Raw genomic sequence first — 20,539 nt, forward strand, 5'->3', positions numbered from 1 at the left:
TTCAATTGTTTATGGGTTATCACTCACCCTGGACTGAAAGCCATCTACGCTGAGCTTTTGAAGTCTGCAACGGGATCACCGGAGGTCGAGTCCTTACTTTAAATTCTGAGACTCTGTTTACCTGAGGAATGAGGTGAAGAGCTTGAAAAATAGCATTTTAAATTAAAATATTATGGAAGCATGTTAAACTTTTTAGTGTGGTTCCTTACCTGTATTAATGGTGAGGTAATATCTTTAAGTAAGGCAGCATTGCTGCTGTTGTACCCTGAAGTGGGCCCTGAGGAAAGACTCAGGTTCGAACCACTACATAAAGTACTGTTACTAATGCGTGTGCGAAACCGCAGGTCATCCTACATAAGACACAGGGAAAGAAATTATGCAAAACTATTTTAAAACAGCAAAGGTTGATCATTCTTGATTCTTTTAAGTTTTAAAAATGATCAAGTGTCACTGACCTTCACTGCCTTTGAGAGAGCTTGCTGCTGTAGTCGTCTCTTCTCCTGTTCGGTCCTCTCACGGAGTCGGTCTCGTGCACGTGCAATCTCTGCTCTTGCCTCCTCACGGGCTCGACTGTAGTCACGCAATAGAAGCTCAATGTCAGATGGACATTGACCCTCCCTTCTTGGTGAATCAGGAACTCTGTGGAAGAGCATCTGGTTCAGTATGTAGAATTCTAGGATATTACAATGAAATTTAACTTTTAAAATGTAACTTCAAATCACCTGCTGGTTTCGACAATCTCTTGTCTGAGCTGCTGCAGATATTCCCTGCGTCTGCTTGGCAGGTCTGAAACTCTTTGAGATTGCTCCTCATAATTTATAGGGATCCGATGCTTACTGGGACTGAGGCTCCGAGCCCGACGGCACAGCTGGAGACGGGCTTCTCTGTCTTTTCTCAAACTTTCAATGCTCTTCCTGTGCCTGATGACAGAATAGAATTCTATTTATAACAAGCTCTGAAAACTACGGGTGCTTTCACACTTGGTCCAATTGCTTGCTTTGAACCATGGTTGGAATGCTCCCCTACCCTGGCCCTAGTTTGAGTGCATTGTGTATGCACTATATTTTTTGGGGTCTAAACCACAGGTTTTATTGCTTGTTAATGACCATGTAGGAAACGGCAGCAAAATACAGTGTTGTTCATCTCAGTTTTGTACTACGGCTTTTGAACATTTGGTTTGGTTTCCCATGCGTCAACACAGAAATGTGCTTGTGTCTATATGATCAAATATATTGCAAATGTTTGTAAAGAACATCAATTTCTGCTGGAGGCATTTACATCATCCAAATGCACCAAATTCTTATGACAAACAAACCTGGGTACATATCAAAGTGCTAGTGTGAAAGCACCCTAAATGTATTTCCAAAGAAAAAAAAACTTTAAAGGGGTCATAAACTGAGAAATCAAAATTCCTTTGATCTTTTGACATGTAAGAGGTCATTGTGTTATGAAAACATTCTGTAAGTTTCAGAACTCAAAACTTTCTTGTTCGTCTAAAAACAGCTTATATTGAAGCCAATCTGTCAAAACGACAGGTTGTGGAATGTGCCACATTATGATGTAATAGTGTGGCTAAACACTGCCTCCGCAGAAGAAGAATAATGCCTGCTTCTACATCACTGCCTGTTTAGCCCCGCCCACCGATTCGTGCCTATAGTAGGTAAATGAGAAGAGCAGCAAATGCAGGTCTATGCAGAAAAAAAAAGCTAAAACTTTATTTTTTAAAGCCAGACCACATCAGTAAGAACTTGGTCCTTTGTTCACTTTATTTTACAGAGGATTCATTTACAAACAAGGCACAATTTGACACAGATTGAAAATAAAAGACAATGCTGTGCCGACTATTTTGGATCTGACAGTCATGTCGCACCACACAAGTGTGAGTAACCATTTTTATTATGTGGTCACTATTGCTTTGTCTATTGTTACAGATCGTTTGATATATACAGAGTATTTATGCGTTTTAAACCTAAATCACAGTAGCGTCCATCTATGAAGGATCTAGGCTGTCAAACATACACAACTGTTAGCCGATTATAGCAGTGGGCCTTATACTTAAAACAGAACGTTTTGATGAGGGCCGTCAAAGCAGGACAGAAAATAACCTATTACTTCTAAATTATGTTTTTTTTATGTAAAAATCTTGATAACATTATAAGTGGACCTCAAAGAACAGTACAAAAAAAACAAAGGCAGTTCATGACCGCTTTAAATATTGTACAAACTTCATTGTACACTTCGAAGTAATACTTCAAATAATATGTAATCACAGGTCATACAGACCTGTTAAGGAGCTCCTGTTTGTTACAGGCTGAAGATGCCTTTTTAGAACCAGACTTGAGAATTTTAAGCAGAGTGTCTGTTTCCCCTTGGCCATAATGCAGCTTGGCCTCTGTGAGTTCAACAGTCAGCTGATGAGGGCTCAGATCCATATGTACAGAGGCTAAAACCTGCTCACGTTCTTTCCTCAGCTTCTCAATTTCTTGTGCTCTCCTGTCTGTTTTCTCTGATGGCTCTTGCCAGTAACTGGGGCTGAGCTTTGTCAAGTGCTGTCCAGTTGGTCTGTGAACTTTACTAAGTGTTGATGGTGGCTGCTGATTAATGCCAGACCAGTTAGTAAATTTATTGTGCATGGGCAGATTATTAGGGATCCACTGATGTTCTTTGAGTGTGCTGGATTCTGCCAGAGGATTGATGCTGACCAGAACATCTGTGTTGCACTCGCTTGGCACCAGAGACATCACGTCATCTTCCTGCTGTTGCACAGTACTTTGTTTTGAATGATCCCAACTCTTTATTACATACTCGGAAGATCTGTGACTCAAATTACGGTTCACAGTTAAAAAATTAGGTCTTTCTACGTTTTCCATTTTAGATTGTCTGACGTTACCTGAGGAGGATGCAAGTTGGACACCAATGGTACTGCTTGGAGGGGAGAGGGACATTCTTTGTGGCTGAGTTGGAGAATGGTTGGGTTTACTTATGACCCTGTCTTCAACTTCATGAGAATATTCATTCCTCTCATTTTTCATGCATTTGCTGTGGGGACAGATACTATTTGAGAAGTCATCAGATCCACATAGATTTGGACAACTAAGGTCACTCAGGTTTTCATAGGTCACAGATGATGCTGATGTAGATGCTGTTCTTGCATTTTTACTGTGAAGGATACAAAGGTTCTCCTGATCTAGTACCTTATTCTCATGGTTGGCCATTTTATGACTTTTCAATGGCAAGTTGTTTACATTTGAGTACTGATTCTCTTGTCCCTCAGTTTTATGGTTTGTTGAAGCATGGGTTGTTTTTACTTGTCTTTGCTGGGTGTATCTTGCAGCCTTCACTGTAAGAATAGGGGAGCATGCACGGTCCATAAGCATAATTTGTTTATTAAAGCAATTCCTTAGGTTTGCATTTCTGTGACAAGTCTGCTTCTCCTCTTGCTTCATATACGATCGTTTTGCTCCAAGGTAGCTGGATGAAGACTTCTTACAGGAATTATCTACTGTGTTTCCTTCAAATGCTTCCAAAGTGGGAACATCCTGATTTGGCACAAGAGTCTCTAATGAAAGAACCTTTTGGGGAGGAATCAGAAAATCTTGACTCTCAGTCACCTTTGAACTTTTGGGACGTAAATCAGGCAGGCTTTTAATCCTTTCATAGGACTGTTCACTTTCACATTTATTCTTCAAAATCTTCGCATCACCATCAAGCTGGGACACATTACAAATATCTGAGCCAATGACTTTAACAATAACATTTACTTCATGGGCTGTAGCATTTGTTGACCTTGGAGCGTTCTCTGTCTGGACCCCAATGTCCAGTGAAGTTTGTGTACAACAGTCCCTCTTGTAGTTACTGCCAGAAGAAACCTGGAAACAGTGTTTAGGCTGGTCATATTTTGGTGGCTTTTCCCCTGTTCGCATACAATGTATGTTCCCCAGAAGATCAGAGGTGTTGTGTATCAGGTCAGAGAGATGTTCAGACATGTTCTGCAGACTTATCCACGCGGTTGGGGCACCATTCCCTGGTTTGGACACTGGTGTCTGGGTGCTGCTTCTTCTGTGACGGCTCTTCCTTTTAAGGTCCTTATTAACCTCAATGGTTTGTGTGCCTCGATCACACCTGCTTGGACTCGGATGTTCCTGAGATTCATACTCAGAGGAGTAGACCAGCACTATTTCGTCAACTTGACCTGAAGCACCATTGTAAAGGTCACATTTCAAAGCTGTTAGGGTCTGCTTATTTGAACTGCTAGAGGAATAGGAAGCTGCCTTCAGCAAAGGTTCAGAAGAAATTTGATCTCTAGAATATTCATTACTACTCAGTGTGCTAGAGAGGCCTTTATGATTTACATAAGCGCTCAAATGGGAACTGAAAGGGGAGTCCTGAATATTTAGGCCATTGTCTACACTACAGCACCTCGTCATATTCTTGTTGGAACTATTGAGTGGAGAGTGTTTGCAGGATAAATTGGCTGCACTTCCAAAGGCCTGCTTTTTGTGGACTGCTGTGTTAACCGCCACAGTAGTTCTTGAATGAATAAATGGGTTAATATCACTTGAAGCAAAATGCATTGCAGAATCTCTTGTCTGTGGGACAGTCTCCTCAAATGGCTGAGCATGGTCTTCCACACAAACTGAAATATCCTCGGAAGAAGCACTTTTCCTTAAAGTAATGTCTTTATCATCCTTTGATTCTGTCATCACTATCATTGGCATTTCTTCAGTAGAACCATGATATTGTTGACATGCAACTGTCTCAATCCCAGCTTCGCTGCGTATGGTAAGTATCTGTCTAGGCTGCTGGGTGTATCTCTGTCTTGATTGTACTTCTAATGATCTTTGACTAATTGCTGAAGGTAAAGGAATGCTTTGTTCATCAAGTGGAGAACTTTTGTATTTGCCAAGAGCATTTTGACCGGTAGGAAGCAGGTTTGCTTGAGAAGCAGGTTTGGTACGAGACACATGACCTTTAGATGTGGTACTTTCATCCAAAGATAAATCGGGTGCAGAATCAGTGGATGAACTTGGAGGTGCTATAAAGTGGGCCTTTCTGTATCGCTTTTGTTTTCCTTTCCGTCTGTCATCATTACCATTGCCAACAAAATGTTTTGTAGCATTCGCTGCTGTGACATGTTCTGCTCTGTCTGTAGATTTACATGTGTTATTATAATATTCTTTTGTATTTTGACTGCAATGAGTTTGTTTTGCATTGTGATAAACCTTAACAGATTTATCAGGCTCTCTTTTTTGCATACAAGTTGACTGGTGATTTTTAGGCATGTTTGGCTCTTGATTTTTCAGTTGTTGTTTATCACAACTTTGCATTCCTTTGATGCTTCCATCATTATACTGAGATGTAACCACCATTTCCATTTGATTACTTGTGTAGACTGACTGATCCTTGTTGATTTTTCCAGTTTCACAGGTTTTAAGCAAATTGTGCATTTGTGTTCTTTGTGGTGACTGGCTTAAATCTGAAATGGTGGCGTCTTTTCTTAAATCTTTAGAGTAACTGTTGAGTATGTGCTCCACAGGTCTTTCTTTATCTTTATCACAATTACTACTGATAGTGGCAGTTTTATCTTGGCTGACACAACCATTATGTTTTCCAAGATTTCCTGGACCAAATTCATAAAATGCAAGATTGCTTAAAGGCCGGGATTCAGGAGTTGGGTAACTGCCATCCACTGTTGAGTGGTAATCTTCCATACTTGATACTGAAGAGTTATATGAACATATCTTTTTATTTTGTGCCTCCATGGTTTGCTGAAAAGTATCAGCTACATATTCGGAGTGTATACCTGAGACAGTATGTTTCACTGTTGCGTCAGAGGACAATGACACCTGAGGAATGCTGCATTTACTGGACTTTCCTGGAGTTGAGACTTTCATAAAACAGTTTTCACTTGGTGAGCACAAAGTTTCATTCAGAAGTCTTGAATGTCCATGGGTTAGTGGTTTATCATCACAATTGTGCATTTCCTTAGAGATCAGTTTTGTTTTGTTGTCAACTACCTGTGCATTCTGGTGCAAGCAGTGATTTACTTTCTGAACTTTCTCCAACCCATTTGTCAGCTTAAGAGATAAAGTATCATGTGCAAACATGCAGGGAAGCAGTGGTTTTAATACTGTGACTCTACCACCCTCTAAATCCCCTTCGCTGATGCAATGTTTCCTTTGAACAGGGTTTGAAGCATCAGCATAATCTTTTCTCAGTTGGGTGCAGACAATAATGTTCTCTTTTGATGTATTCACATCAATAATAGTTTCTTTGACACACGACACCACTGATTCACTTGTTTTTAGTTTATCTGTGCTCTGTTCCTGTATAGTGCAGTATAGTACTGATTCCATGTTATCACTGACATATCCACATTTTGGACTTTCTTGTTCAACTTTCTTCCTTACAATATGCTCTTCTGTGCCACTGGAGTTCAAGACTGTGTGGTCCTTTAAAGTCAAAGAATGTCTTAATTCTGTTTGTGCATTGCCGTTATCCAAGTGCACAGTAGAGTTGTCTGTATGAATCTCTGATTTTGACATACATGAGAAAGTCTGGAAACTATTACTCTCACTATGTCCAGCCTGACTACTTTTGTAATTAAATTCATGTTTGTTTGTTTTGAACTTCAAATGATCAAGTTTAGCTGAAGAAGTATTTTCTTTCTTTGTGTTTGGCTCTTGATCTTCACTGTAGTCTTCTCTTAGAGACATCATAAAATGTTCTTTCACCACCTCTGATATTTTATCATTAATTGCAGAGTCACTCATCTGAAAATATCGGTTATTGGCCTTTCTTTCCGCAATCTGGCCTGCATATTTTCTATCCTCTGTACTGTTGTCAATAGCGTTTTTAATCTCTGGACTCCTAGTGGATTTCAGGCTAGTACAATTTGTTTGTGTCAGCCCACTATCACATACACTACTGTCATTTCTAAAAGTATTAATGTGATCTTTGCTGATTAAAGTGTTGGGATCATCACTGGCTAATGGTGCATTTTTAATTTTTTTGTCTTCCATCTCTTGATCAGTGTTTTCCATCATATCAGGTGTTAGCCAGTTTTTCAAAAGAGATATATTTTTTACAGGTTCTGCATTGGTTATTGAACAAGCAGACGACAGTTCCTGATCCATATTTAAAAGTGCTGTCTCAGTGTCTGAAACATATTCATAACTTTTCTTTGGAAGCTTCATATTTCCCACAAAGCCTGCATGAGGGTCTTTCATTTTGCAAGCTCCAATGACTGGCTCATTCTCCAACTGTACACCAAAGTGTTCTCCATTTCTGACAAATCTATTAACTTCTCCACCATGCTTGTCTGATTGTTCGATTGTCAATGCATAATCTTTGGTATCTGTTGTGCAAGCCATTTCTGTGCACTCTTTTGTATAGAAGTACTTATTTTCTTCATCACATTGTGCAATGGTTTTGTCATTGGCAAAGCTTGCATTGTTGTGTGATTCATTTAGAATCTGTGCTGCTTTTGAGTTTTTAACTTCTGGATCTCCTGCATTGTCACATGTTGAAACCTGATAACCTGCTGTCAGGTTTAAGTTTGACTTCAGAGAACAATCCTCAGGGTACACTGGGGATGATGATGGCTCCTCTCTAACATGTAAATCTTCCCTACTAGAGTTAACTGGGAAGCAAGTGGTATTTATTGAGATCTCACCATCGTTGGAACAAGAGTTGATCAGCAATGCTTCAGTCACAGTGGGATTCAGTGGTTCATATTCAGTGGTTGGGGTATTTGGGTCTGCTTCCCCATCTGAAGAGTCTGTAGAGTCGCAGACTGTGTGAGTTGTACATGGTCCTGCATTGGTAGTCAGTTCATTAAAATAGCTCTCCTGCCCTGGGATAAAACTGAGATCATTCTCTAACAACAGGGTATTTTCAAAGGATGTGTCATTTTGTTCTTCAAGTGTTGTATTTCCATCCTGAGTGGAGTCAGAAAGAGGTGAGCTCTGGCTTTCTGAGGCATTCATGTTGTCTGATAGATCCAGGCTTGTAGAGCTTTGGCATCTACTGCTCTCTATTAGTGTGTGTGGATCCTGTTTGATCAAGTGTCCTGAAGCCCTGATGATTCTGGGACTGTCCGCTGCATCAGTAGATGACCAAGCATCAGTAAGAGCAAGTAGATTCTCTGTCTCTCTCATACTTGCACCACTACAAGGTCTTGATTCAGATGCTAGACAAGAGATGTGTGAAGGCTCTCTAGCCATGCCTTGGCCATTCTCCGTTTTCAACTTCTGACTACCATTAAGGCTCCAGAAAACCTCTGCAGGTACATCTTTGGATATTCTCATCTGCTCTTTATTGCCAATTGCCTGAGAGCTGCATGAAGCCCGTATTGTAGAGGTGGTTAAGTGGCTTGAAACTTTTTTAAACCTCAGCATTGGTCTGGCAGTCACATGCTTCCCACTGCTCTCCATAACAAGAGAATCTTGAGACATCTGACTGTCTTCACTCTCAGCGTCACTGGAATCACATTCCTCCTGCTGAAGTTGCTCAGCCAGAACTGTAGCATAAGCTGATGACAGTGAATCCAATGAGAAGATACTATCACAATCTGAAGATCTGTTCGGATCCTCCCAACCACCATGTTCCACCCATTCAGCTGTTTCTTTTTGCACTGCAACCCATTGCTTGGTACTCGTTAGAACTTCTGCACTACGCCATTGTCTCTGTTGCATATGTTTTAGTGAGGTAAGCTGCTCCAAACTTTCATAAGACATTGTCGACTTGATAGGGCAATTTTCCTGTTTTTGCTCAAAGTCTTTCACAGTCTTGTTTTTGTTTGATTTCTCATTAAGCTTACTTATCGTTTTATTCACACATTTTACACTTCTATGTCCCCGTGAGCCTGATGGTGGCTTGCGGAAAACTTTTCCCAAAGCACTTCTGAACCCAGAGCCAACGGAGTGGGAAAAAACCTTGCGGATGGTCTCCAAACCTTTATTTCCACCTTGAGACAGAGTCTTTGTTCCCTTCACAGAACTTTTCTGTTTTATTATTGGTAATACTTTTCTTGTGGCTTTGGTGTTTGAGTCCAGACAATTCTTGTCTTGGACACTTGTGCTGTTCTTGACTATCAACTTTGAGGAGGCAGTTCTTAATTTTGTAGCATCAGTTGAACTTGCATCTTTTATGGGACTTTTGATGCTGTCAGAAAAACTGGCCAAACTTGAGGATCCTTGGTCATATCTTGAGGGCATTGTATTTGAACGTCTTCTAATCTTTTGATCTCGGAGACATTCATCTGATTCCCATTTAGTGGCACAAGCAAAGCCAGATAGAGACACTGTAAACTCAGAAGATCTATTCCTTTTGAGGAACTGGCTGTTTAGAGAAAAATAAAAAAAATCTATATTTTTAAAAGTAAAAACACAATCCACTGTTCTTGGTGTTATTGAAATAATCGTTTTAAATAATAATGTAATCTAAACATGAATAACACCTTGTTCGGTAAGATTTACTACTTTATTCTTTAGACCAGGTAAACTCCAAAGCATGCACAGTGGGTCTCATTCACTTACAATTGCATTGTTTTATTTATTTTTGCATGCAAAGGAGAACTTGTCACAAAAAAAATCTGCCTAAAACACTTGGATTTGTTCTTAACATTGCTCTAATATTAATAAATCCAAATGATTATAATTGAGTGATCTCATGCAAAAGGTTAGCATGCATGCATCATCTCCATATAAGGGCTTTCCACACAACCCTTCCTTTAGAGCCTTTCGTCACTCTCAGCAAATGATTACACCCACCTGAAAATAGGAGTGTGCTGGGGGTACAGTCGGGACAGCAGATCAGCAGAAAATGAATGCCTTCGTAAAGTCATTGGACGTCCCCTGGACTTTGAGGGGTAGCCCAGGTCGCCCCCTTGTAGAAGCTCATTTTCTAGCCTCTGCAGCACTCGCTTCACCTCCAACAGATGGCGCTTTCGTGCAATCTTCTCCAGTTGGTAATGTAACCTTTTGCGGCGCACACGGTTCTCAGCTCTGCGCAATGCATGGTGCTTCAGCAGCTCCTCCTGCACCACTCTTTTCCAGTCACCCATTAAAGGTGATGGTGGGACTCTTTCAGCACTGCCTTTCTCCTTCATCATCTGACTTGATAGTCCATTATGAAGTATGAGATCTGTCTGAACCCCTGACTCCAATGTTCCCTTTTCCCTGTGGGCTTCAAGCCGTTGCTTTTCCTGCACGATCCACTGCTTGACTTTAGATGCAAAAGAAACCAGAGTTTAGAGTAAGGTAAGGCTTTATATTTGAAATTTGGATGATTTCTTATTGTCAGGTATTCAATATTCATTTGTTTTAAGCTTTGTTTAAGACCGTGTATGTGCTGCCAAAATAAAAATATCTCAGCACAAAGTGTGTCAAATATAACCAATGTCTTAATCCATTTCTTAAAAGCCTACATTTCAGGAGAAATAAAGTTACTTACTGAAGAGCATTTTATATATTTTAAACCTTTCTGAATGCTAAACATGCATTTGAATACAACTCACTCTCAGTGTGCTGCTGTCGGAGACGTGCCTGCTCTCTTTCCAGATCTCTCTCCGCTCTTTTCTGCTCCATCTGAATCTCCTCTCGTAAACACTCTATGTACCACTGCTGCTCCTCTAGTCGCTGTCTGGGAGCCGTCCCATTGCCGTTCTCATGACAACCTGCTCCTGCAACCCTGAGCACACAACAGACACAAACTCATACGCTGGAGATTGATGCACCAGCCAACCAGATATATGACCACTACTTCTGAAAAATATGAAACAAAAGATCTAAGGAAAGTTACAATAACACAGCAAACAAACTAGTTTACTTCCATCCCTCCTTTCTTTTGTTGTCTGCATTCTCACTATAGTAACCAAGCAACACCATGTAAACTCTATAAACAACAGTTTCTCCAGAGGGCTCATTACCAGTTCAACATTTAGAAACACCATGAACTTGTACAATATATCTATGGTTCAAAAATGTACTGCTCTTGAATGATCAAAACATTTACCTTATGTCAGAACTGGATGAGTTGAGCTCTGTAGAGTTGTAGACCAGACCTCCATCACTGGTCTGCATAGAAAAAAATTATATATATATATATATATATATATAGAGAGAGAGAGAGAGAGAGTCTACAACTCTACATATATATATAGGGTTTCTCATACATTGATTTATTTGTGGTGGCCTGCCACAATATCAAAACTGTCTGCCACAAATAGATTTTCCAAAAAACTTTTACTTCAGAAAGGATTCGATGCCATTTTCATTTCATCTTTCCTATAATGCTTAAGTAGCGTTCATGAGCGCAAGCACTGCTTTGTGTATAGCCATTACCGGGGAAACCGCTATTTCTGCCACTCCAAAAGCGCCTCCTGCTGGCATAAAATGAATTTGCATTTTCAATAAGACCATATGCTGTTTTATATATTTCCCCTGGGGGTAGTGCCGCAGAGAGAGAGAGAGAGAGAGTCTACAACTCTACATATATATATAGGGTTTCTCATACATTGATTTATTTGTGGTGGCCTGCCACAATATCAACACTGACCACCACAAATAGATTTTCAAAAAGGCTTTGACTTTGTTGAATAAACATGAGCACTATTACAAAATCAAAACGTGGCATTGGTGTTTTTATATGAATGTATCTTTTTTGAAGGGAACCGATTGTCTTCAGAAAAGTTTTGATGTCATTTTCATTTAATCTTTCCTATAATGCCTGATAAAGTAGCGTTCATGAGCGCAGCGCTGCAATGATTACAGCCGTTACCGGGGAAACCGCTATTTCTGCTGCTCCAAATGCGCCTCCTGCTGGCAGAAAATTAATTTGCACTTTCAATAAGCCCATCTGCTGTTTTATATTTACATTACATGCTGTATATATTTTCCCCAGGGGAAGTGCCACCACACATAAGTAAGTCTGTGGGAAGCACTGAGATTTCTAAGTACTAAATTTTGTGCATTATGTTTTATTGTAGTAACTTTATAAAACAAAAAAAAATTCTGGTATGTAACGATGTCTAATCATCATGTTTAATGAGCAAATTATAACAATTGTCATTTTTGGGTGAATTAACCCTTTAACAACTCTTTTGACAACTTAAAAAATGTCTAAAACATAAATAAGGCATACTTAAAAATGTCTGAATGACATAGATGCAAAATATCAAAACAAGTCGCATTCACAAACAAGTGATGCTATTTCAATCTCAAGGTCATTTTAGTGGATATATGCATTACAAAGCATGGACTGTACCCGTCTTCTCTCCCTCAGAATAGCCGCCTCTGCAGGGTGGTTGAACCTGAACTTATGGAGTCCTCCTAAGGTAATCACTGCACCTTAGGGGAAATAGAGATGCACAATGATACATCAGGATACTCACAGTATCTACTAATGTAAATATATTATTTTGTTTTGTTTATTTGGATTTTATTTTACATGAATTGGGTATAATGGTTTGTATTTTGAACGTTTCATTTACCTTGTGGAAGTCTGCAGGGCTCCTTGATCTCTCTTTCATTGACTATGCAGATGTTCCCTGAGACCGGCTTCAGAGTCACCACCCCACTCTTATTCTCAATCTCGCAGGAGGAACCTTCTGGCAAGACTGAGGGGTTGAGGAGCAAGTCAATCACTGCTGTCCACTTAAAACAAATATATTGCTAAACAGGACTTTAACAGACTATTTTTGTATATATGCGTCCCTGACCACCTCCGAAAGTGGTTTGAATAATCGGATCACAAGATGCTTTAGATCCCATTTACACTAGTACAGAGTGCTGCAATGATGACATATTTTTGTAGGCCAACCCAACAAGATATTTCCATTGGCTTTTGGATTATTGCAGAAAATAAGCTCTGAGACAAACAAATGTTTATTATACTTACATGTTTTGTTTATCATGATAATCTTCACAAATGAACACAACTAATGAACAACTAACCTCTGTAGTCTCATTTATTCACTTGTTAGCAACCATCTTTTTTAAGACAAGTAAAAGTTTTTTTGAAAATGTCACAAGGGGTCTTCGAATAAAATGTGAAAATGTCTTATGCTTGTATTAACTGCAGGCGTTATTTCAGGCATTTAACTAAACACCCATAAAAAAAACACTGATTTTGGGACGATGGAACTGGAAGTTCTAAAATTGCTAATTTGTTTCTAGTTTTTGGCCTACAAAAATGCGTCATCCCTGCAGCACTATTTAATGCTGTTATTACCAGATGTAAATAGACCATAGTACTTAAAGATGCTGAGATGAATATGAGATACCTATGTGAGGCTCTTCCAGATTGTCATCCTGAGGCCCGATTCTTGTTACCCCTTCCTGTAGCACCAAAATAAAACAAACATTAATAGAAGTCATTAAGAGCATTTATTAGCATTTATACTTCCATGTCTTATTTTTTGTTCCTTATACGCCTCAAAGCCAAGCAAAGGATTTGTCTACTGTTTATAAAGGATAAAACACCCGCTTATATCACCCTGGACACATGGGCGCACAATCATTCCCAGGTGGCTTTAGCTTTTCAAAGCAAGGAAACTGTTGAAATTGCACAGTCGTTAACCTTTTATGGGCAATCAGGACCAACCTCTTAGCACAGATTTACGTAAACACCACTGAGTAACTCTCACTAAAATGTTCCTGCACAATCACACAAAAGTACGAAAGAGGAAAGTGAAAAGAAGAGGAGGGAATGTCTGGACCACATTGTAAGAGACTTCTTTCAAAAACAAAAAATCTTACTGGCCCCGACCTTTTAACAAGGATTGTACATAAATAAGAGCTCCTACAGAACTAGCTCAGAATTAATATGAACTAACCTTCAGTTCATTCTGTAGGACTATATCAGACAAGCTACCTTCTCTCTCATCACTGAGAGATGGACTGGGATTCCTTTGCTGTGGATGGAAAAGGCAATTATCAGTCACTTTTGCACAACTTTTGTTTTATATGAATATGGAAATCATTGGCTTTGTAACACCATGTCCTAACCAGGCACCTGACAAGTGTCCATTCCATTTTAATCCTAACTAGTGCTTAGTCCTTGACTGAAGATTTTCTGATCAACTAATAGCCATTCATTTTAAGCGATTAGTCGTCTAATCGCACGCTTATATTAATAAACCATGCGATTCATAATAATGAGCCTTTAATTGCCTATAGTCAGCTTGCAACAGTGCACCACAGAAGAAATGATTATGAATACTTCAGGGAAAAAACAGCAAGAAGACTGCCTTAACATCATAATAATTCATTGACAAACTAGTGTTTTCTGCATTTTCGGCTGCAGTGATGAAGCCGACGACACTGACTCCACAGTTGATATGCATGTTTCATAATCAGATTACATAAACTGAAAATTTGTTTTCCATTTGAATTGATTCATTTAAAAGTAGACATTTCGCTATAGATACTGTATATGTTTCATGTATGTAAGGCAAGCACAGAGTTTCGGCAGCCCTAATCCTAACCAACTTCAACAGTGAACAGCACAGGACAACAAGACTTGGTTTTTGTTACTGTTGATGGTGCAAAGTAGTCCAACCCACATTGAAATCTCATTTGTCAAATTCTCACTCAATACAACTAATTTGTAATCTAATTACTTGATAGCCAATACGTATGTTGTACTTAGTCTGTTTGAGCTGTTAAAGGGATAGTTCACTCAAAAATGAAAATTCTGTCATTAATTACGCACCCTCATGTCGTTCCAAACATGCAAGACCTTCGTTCATCTTCGGAACACAAATTAAGATATTTTTGATGAATTCCGAGAGCTCTCTGACCCTCCCATAGACAGTGAGGATCCTTACACGATCAAGGCTCAGAAACGTAGCAAGGAGATTGGTAAAATAATCAGGGGTCCGATCGTAATTTTACAAAGCTACGAGAACACTTTTTGTGTGCAAAGAAAACAAAAATAACGACTTTATTAAAAAATTGTAGCGCCATTTTGGAGAGTATCACATACGTAAACAACGTATGCAACGTATGTACACGGATACGTTATTTACGTTCAGATCAAAGCATAAACAACGTAAACAGAATATCCGCGTACTGACACATAACAGCATACGTTGTTTACATATGTGACACGCTCCAAAATGGTGCTACAGGGTGACGCGGAGGAGACGAATAGTTGAATAAAATCTTTTTTTTTTTCTTTGCGCACAAAAAGTATTCTTGTAGATTCCTAAAATTACGGTTGAACTACTGATGCCACATGGATTATTTTTATGGATCTCCTTGCTACGTTTCTGAACCTTGATTGTGTAAGGATCCTTGCTATCTATAGGAGGGTCAGAGAGCTCTCGAATGCATCAAAAATATCTTCATTTGTGTTTCGAAGATGAATGAAGGTCTTACAGGTTTGGAACGACATGAGGGTGACAAATTAATAACTACTTTACTAACTATTAATAAGCAGCAAATTAGGAGTTTACTGAGGAAAAAAGTCATAGTTAATGGTTTGCTAATTGCAAGAATTGTACCTTAAAATAAAGTGTGACCAATAGTAATATTGTGTAATATTATTAAAATTGAAGATAACTGGTTTCCATTTTAATACATTTTAAAATGCCATTTATTCCTGTGATGGATATGCTGATTTAGTGCCCAAAAACATTTCTTATTATTATCTGTTGAAAACAGTTGTGCTGATTAATATTTTTTGTGAAAACCGTGATTTTTTTAGGATTTTTGCATGAATAAAAGGTTATATAAATATAATTATAGAAATATAAATCTTTTAAACATTATAAAAGTGTTCAATGTTACTTTTGATCAATTGAATCCATCTTTGCTGAATAAGAGTACTAATTTCTTTAGGAAAAAAAATCCTACTGACCCCATACTGTACAAAAACAGTATTGTAATCCGCTCACGGTACACGGCATCACAGTATGGTAAGGGGCGTAACATTTCCGTCACACGCTTGAGGTATTCGGCCAATCACAACGCACTGGATAGCTGGCCAATCAGAGCACACATCGCTTTTCAGACCGATGAGCTTTGTAAAAATCGACGCGTTTCAGAAAGGCGGGGCATAGAGGAGAAACAATAATGTACAGTATGTGGAAAATAATGTGTTTTTTTAACCTTAAACCGCATAAACACATTGCATTACACCAAATACACAATATAATGTTCTTTTTAGCAACATCATATGACCCCTTTAATAAAAATACACAATCATTCATCAAACGTTATAACACAGTGAGCGCTTTCCTCATGTTTTCATTAGTACTGGTTACACAAGGTAATTTGACTTTGTTTGAAGGGTTTCACCAGACTTCTTTCTACAACAAATCAGCATGAAGGGCATTTTACGTTTGCTTTTGTGAACACTCACCCTGCACATAGGGCCCCTTCTCTGGGTGTTCTCGAACCCTCAGGGGTGCTGGCTTCTTCTGCTCCGCCCCTCTCAGCAGATCACGCACACGCTCATTATAGATCTCTAAAAAACTGAGAGGGAAAATGAGGTTGTGATTTGCTTTTGCTTACAGGCATACTTCTTGCTTCATTCTCAGGATAGGCTTGCTGATACTGTTGCGAAAGAGTAAAAGAAAAGGAAACAGAGGGTTTCCTTCTCACCTTATTTCAACTCTACAGCTCTGTCCATCTGCAGACTCAACTCCAGACCTAAAAAGACCCTTTAACAAAGGATAAAAAAAGAGGCTTATTTAGTAAGAAAATATTCATAGGAGGTAACCCCATTATCACGTACTCAAATCATTTACTCACCCTCGTGTCATTCCAAAACCATACAATTTTCCTTCATCTTCAAAGTCATATTTGATGAAACCTGAGAGATTTCTGTTCCTCCATTGAAAGTCCATGCAACCAAAAATTTGATGCTTCAAATAGCTCAAAAGACATTATAAAAGTAATCCATATGAATCAAGTCATTTAATCTAGGGCCCTATGAAATTAATTTTATTTTTTACTTTCCCTACTTTAATTCTTCTAATGTTTTAATGGTTCAATTCAATTGTATTAATCAAAAAGCATTTCTAATTAATTAAAATCATGAAACTTACACAATTTAACAGCAATTTATTAAGTTTAACAAAAATAAATTTTTAAGGCCCTATGAAATGTTTTATTTTTTCTCTTTTTTTTGTACCAAATTCTGTTTTCCATTAATTTTCTGAATTCCATTTTAATGGTTTCATTCAATTTTAATAATCAAAAGCATCTCTAAATAATTGATTTTATATAAAAAAACGTTTTTCTTTTTTTTTCAGATATACGGTGTTATGTATTTAGGTTTTTCTTTAGTATGTGTGTAGTAAACGAAACCTGCACTATTTTTTCATACAGAGACATGCGGAACAGGATCCATAATTAAATAGTATTTTGAGGCTTAATATTCACAGACACTAGATCATATCACGTTTTGATTTAAGTGTACTGACCTATTTTTGATTTATTCATCCATAGTTTGGCAAATTCCTTGACATTCTGCATTATACATTAAATTCTATTTTTATGACTGGATTCCACAATTCCGACCGCGTTTTATCATAGGGCCCTAGGTTTAATCCAAGCCTTCCAAAAAGACACAACCACTTTTTTATGATCATTGATCAACATACATAAGAGCACATCAAATATGGTAAGCACAAACTTGACCATACTCACTTGATGCATGTGTCAGCAAACATCTTCTATTTTCTGTTTAAATTGATTGTGTCCCCTCAGAAGACTTGAATTAAACCTCTGAAGTTTACAGTTACAACGTCTTTATACTTTTTGAAACATCAAAATGTGGTTGTGTGGGGACAAAAATCATGAAAGTCTTATGGCTTTGGAACGCCATGAGGGTGAGTAATTGATGACAGAATTAAAATTTTTGGGTGAACTTTCCCTTAAATGCCAGTAACTTACTTGACAGATCCTTGGTGTCAGTCCAATGGAGTCCTGCACAGATAAAGAGGACACATAATATTTAGGTTGAAATAGTGCTTCACCAATGTCTTTATCTCATACAAGTTGTTACTCACTGGAGTGCCCATCATGGTGTAAGTTTTCCCTGAGCCCGTCTGTCCATACGCAAACAGACACACGTTATACCCCTCTGAAGCTCCAGACAGGACACACACACCAAGGTCTTGAAACACCTACAGGTGGAGAAAGCACACTTTTGACACACAAATTTTAAGAAAAGCACTTTATTGTAATTTCTATTAATAAGTCTAATGTTCTGACACACAGGTGACATTCTTGTTCTGTGCTCTTTGAATGGGTTTATTGACAGAATGTGATTGTTGATCTGTGTTTATTGGAGAGAAAGAGAGAGAGCCTGTTCTCTGAAGGTTATGTTTGTGCAGGTTTCGAGCAAAGAGAATATGCTGCATCTGTGTTCGCCTGAGATTCTCAGAGTGTGTGCCGTTCTCACTGTAAGGAGAGGAGAAATGAAAACAGAGACCTACTGCTCTCTCACCAGCCCCACTTGGACTGCTTTATTTTCCTCTTTCTCTTCCTTCAGTCTATTTTTCTTCAAAATGATTGAACCCGTGTCTTAATGAAATCGCTTTGAAAGAATGTTCCACTACGCTGGCATTTGTTTGTATTACACTTCATCTTGGTTACGCCACTGGCTTGACACATGTCTGGTGAGGGCAAAGTTCTCAATCAACTTTGCTGTTTCTAAAGAGTAGTGATGCATCAAAATTGCAGCAACCAAAAATATTCGGCTAAAACAGCTTTTGGGTTTAGCCGAAATAGTTTTGGAGGCCCGAAACCATTGACCGAAACAGTAACGTTTAATTAGCTTTGCCAATATTGCATTTGGGCTGTGTCAGTGTCTCTTTCATGCACATAGTGTGGACACACTTCATCGTGACCAAAAATGACGCTAGAGTAGCAATATGTAAAATATGTTCGGCTGAAATATCGACAGGCGGTTCATTGCCAAATAACATGATTACGACTGGTTTAATTTATCACTTGAGAACACAACACATTAGAAAGCAAGCAGAGTTCAATTACCCAAGCTTTATTTTCGGTTTCCTTTTTTGGCTAAGTGAAAACTTTAATTTGGGTTTCAGTAAACCCAAGTAAAACCCCCCAAAAAACCAGTGCATCACTATTTTACAGAGGCAAGCTTCAGCATTACTACTGCTCATAGTAGGGTTGGGGAATAGTTTAAAATTAAATTTAAATTTAAATTTAAAGGAATAGTTCAAAAACTAATATTATGATATTATAATCGCAATTTGTGAAAGATTTTTTTTTTAGACTGATCTTTTCAATGAATCGGTTTATTCATTTCACAAAACTGGTCTGGATGTTTAATTCACAAATCTGACTGATGTTTTCCTTGGGACAATTAACAGACCACTGGAGGGGAGGATTATTATGAATTGCACATGTAACACATGTGGACACTTTTATGGCAATTTTATTTATTAAAGCTTAAAAGCTCCATTTCCTATTCATTGTAACTTTACATTATTCAGATTCCTTTATTTAGGATTATTATGAATTGCACATGTAACACATGTGGACACTTTTATGGCAATTTTATTTATTAAAGCTTAAAAGCTCCATTTCCTATTCATTGTAACTTTACATTATTCAGATTCCTCCATTTACGTTCCACAGAAAATCATACAAGTTTGGAGCAACATGGGGGTGAACTATATGCCTGTAAGACTGTCTGACACTCTGGACATGTACAGTAAGAAAACAACCCCTATTATAGTAGAGTAACTGTGTAGATGGGTAATAAAAGAGCCATTGTAGATCTCCGAGAGAAAGCATGTACACATTATAATAATGTTTAACAGCTAGAAACAAAGCAAAATCTATAAGATTGGCCAGTAAATGGCACTGTAATATATTCTTCAAACAGCCTTTCCCTCATGCCAACTCTTAAAGGAGGTATTAATAGCCAAAAAAAGAAAAACAGGTTAATGCTCAACTGCCAAACGATTGTTTTTCACACACCTTTGTCTATCTTCATGAACTTTCAAAAGCATTACAAAAACTAAATGCATAAAAGACAATATTTCTCATTGTGTACTACAGGTGTGGGAGAGAGAAAGTAATTTGACCTTCACGTCCATTGAAAACCCAGTGAGTCAGCAAAACAAGAGACTCTCTCAGGGTATTGTAACCCAGGTATGTATTTGGCTGAGATGAGAAGAGTCCTGGGGCTGTTGCGGTCTCTGTGTAGGGTGTGAGTAGAGGCTAATTGGGATGCTGTCTGCAGGGAGAGCCGATCAGCATCTAGCAGTCGCTTCTGTCTGACTCACTCTAATTAGCCTGAGCTCTGAGCTTCTTCAGCTTGAAAGAATCAGTGAGGGAGCTTGTTAGAGGAGTCCATCTTAACTCACTCTCCACTGAACTCTGCTCATGCACGATGCTTTTTTTCACTGTCACAGCATGTTCTTTTAGTTTGCTCTCCCTGTCACCACTGGACTTTTGCCTGAGCACTCTATAACAACTTCTTAAACAGCAATGTGCTTAGAGTGGGTAGTAGTGAACTGGCACACGACAAGTAATTTGTCTAACTT

At 38.5% G+C, this 20,539-nt stretch overlaps 1 protein-coding gene across 1 annotated transcript in view; it reads right to left on the reverse strand.

Annotated features, from left to right (window-relative positions):
• LOC107582944 (stAR-related lipid transfer protein 9-like) overlaps positions 1-20,539 on the reverse strand; it is a gene marked incomplete at its 5' end in the record, with an annotated part of 40,023 nt that overhangs the window by 4,541 nt on the left and 14,943 nt on the right. The window contains 15 exons of the mRNA XM_016268969.1: positions 28-121; positions 210-350; positions 456-639; positions 723-920; positions 2,284-9,342; positions 9,774-10,227; positions 10,520-10,692; positions 11,017-11,078; positions 12,268-12,350; positions 12,494-12,619; positions 13,286-13,354; positions 16,369-16,481; positions 16,611-16,669; positions 17,907-17,939; positions 18,023-18,139. Coding sequence (XP_016124455.1) covers positions 28-121; positions 210-350; positions 456-639; positions 723-920; positions 2,284-9,342; positions 9,774-10,227; positions 10,520-10,692; positions 11,017-11,078; positions 12,268-12,350; positions 12,494-12,619; positions 13,286-13,354; positions 16,369-16,481; positions 16,611-16,669; positions 17,907-17,939; positions 18,023-18,139 — 8,965 coding nt within the window. The remainder of the gene's footprint in view (positions 1-27; positions 122-209; positions 351-455; positions 640-722; positions 921-2,283; positions 9,343-9,773; positions 10,228-10,519; positions 10,693-11,016; positions 11,079-12,267; positions 12,351-12,493; positions 12,620-13,285; positions 13,355-16,368; positions 16,482-16,610; positions 16,670-17,906; positions 17,940-18,022; positions 18,140-20,539) is intronic.

The sequence above is a fragment of the Sinocyclocheilus grahami genome, unplaced genomic scaffold (assembly GCF_001515645.1).
Source record: "Sinocyclocheilus grahami isolate Dianchi unplaced genomic scaffold, SAMN03320097.WGS_v1.1 scaffold48.1, whole genome shotgun sequence".
In the NCBI taxonomy this organism is placed as follows: domain Eukaryota; kingdom Metazoa; phylum Chordata; class Actinopteri; order Cypriniformes; family Cyprinidae; genus Sinocyclocheilus; species Sinocyclocheilus grahami.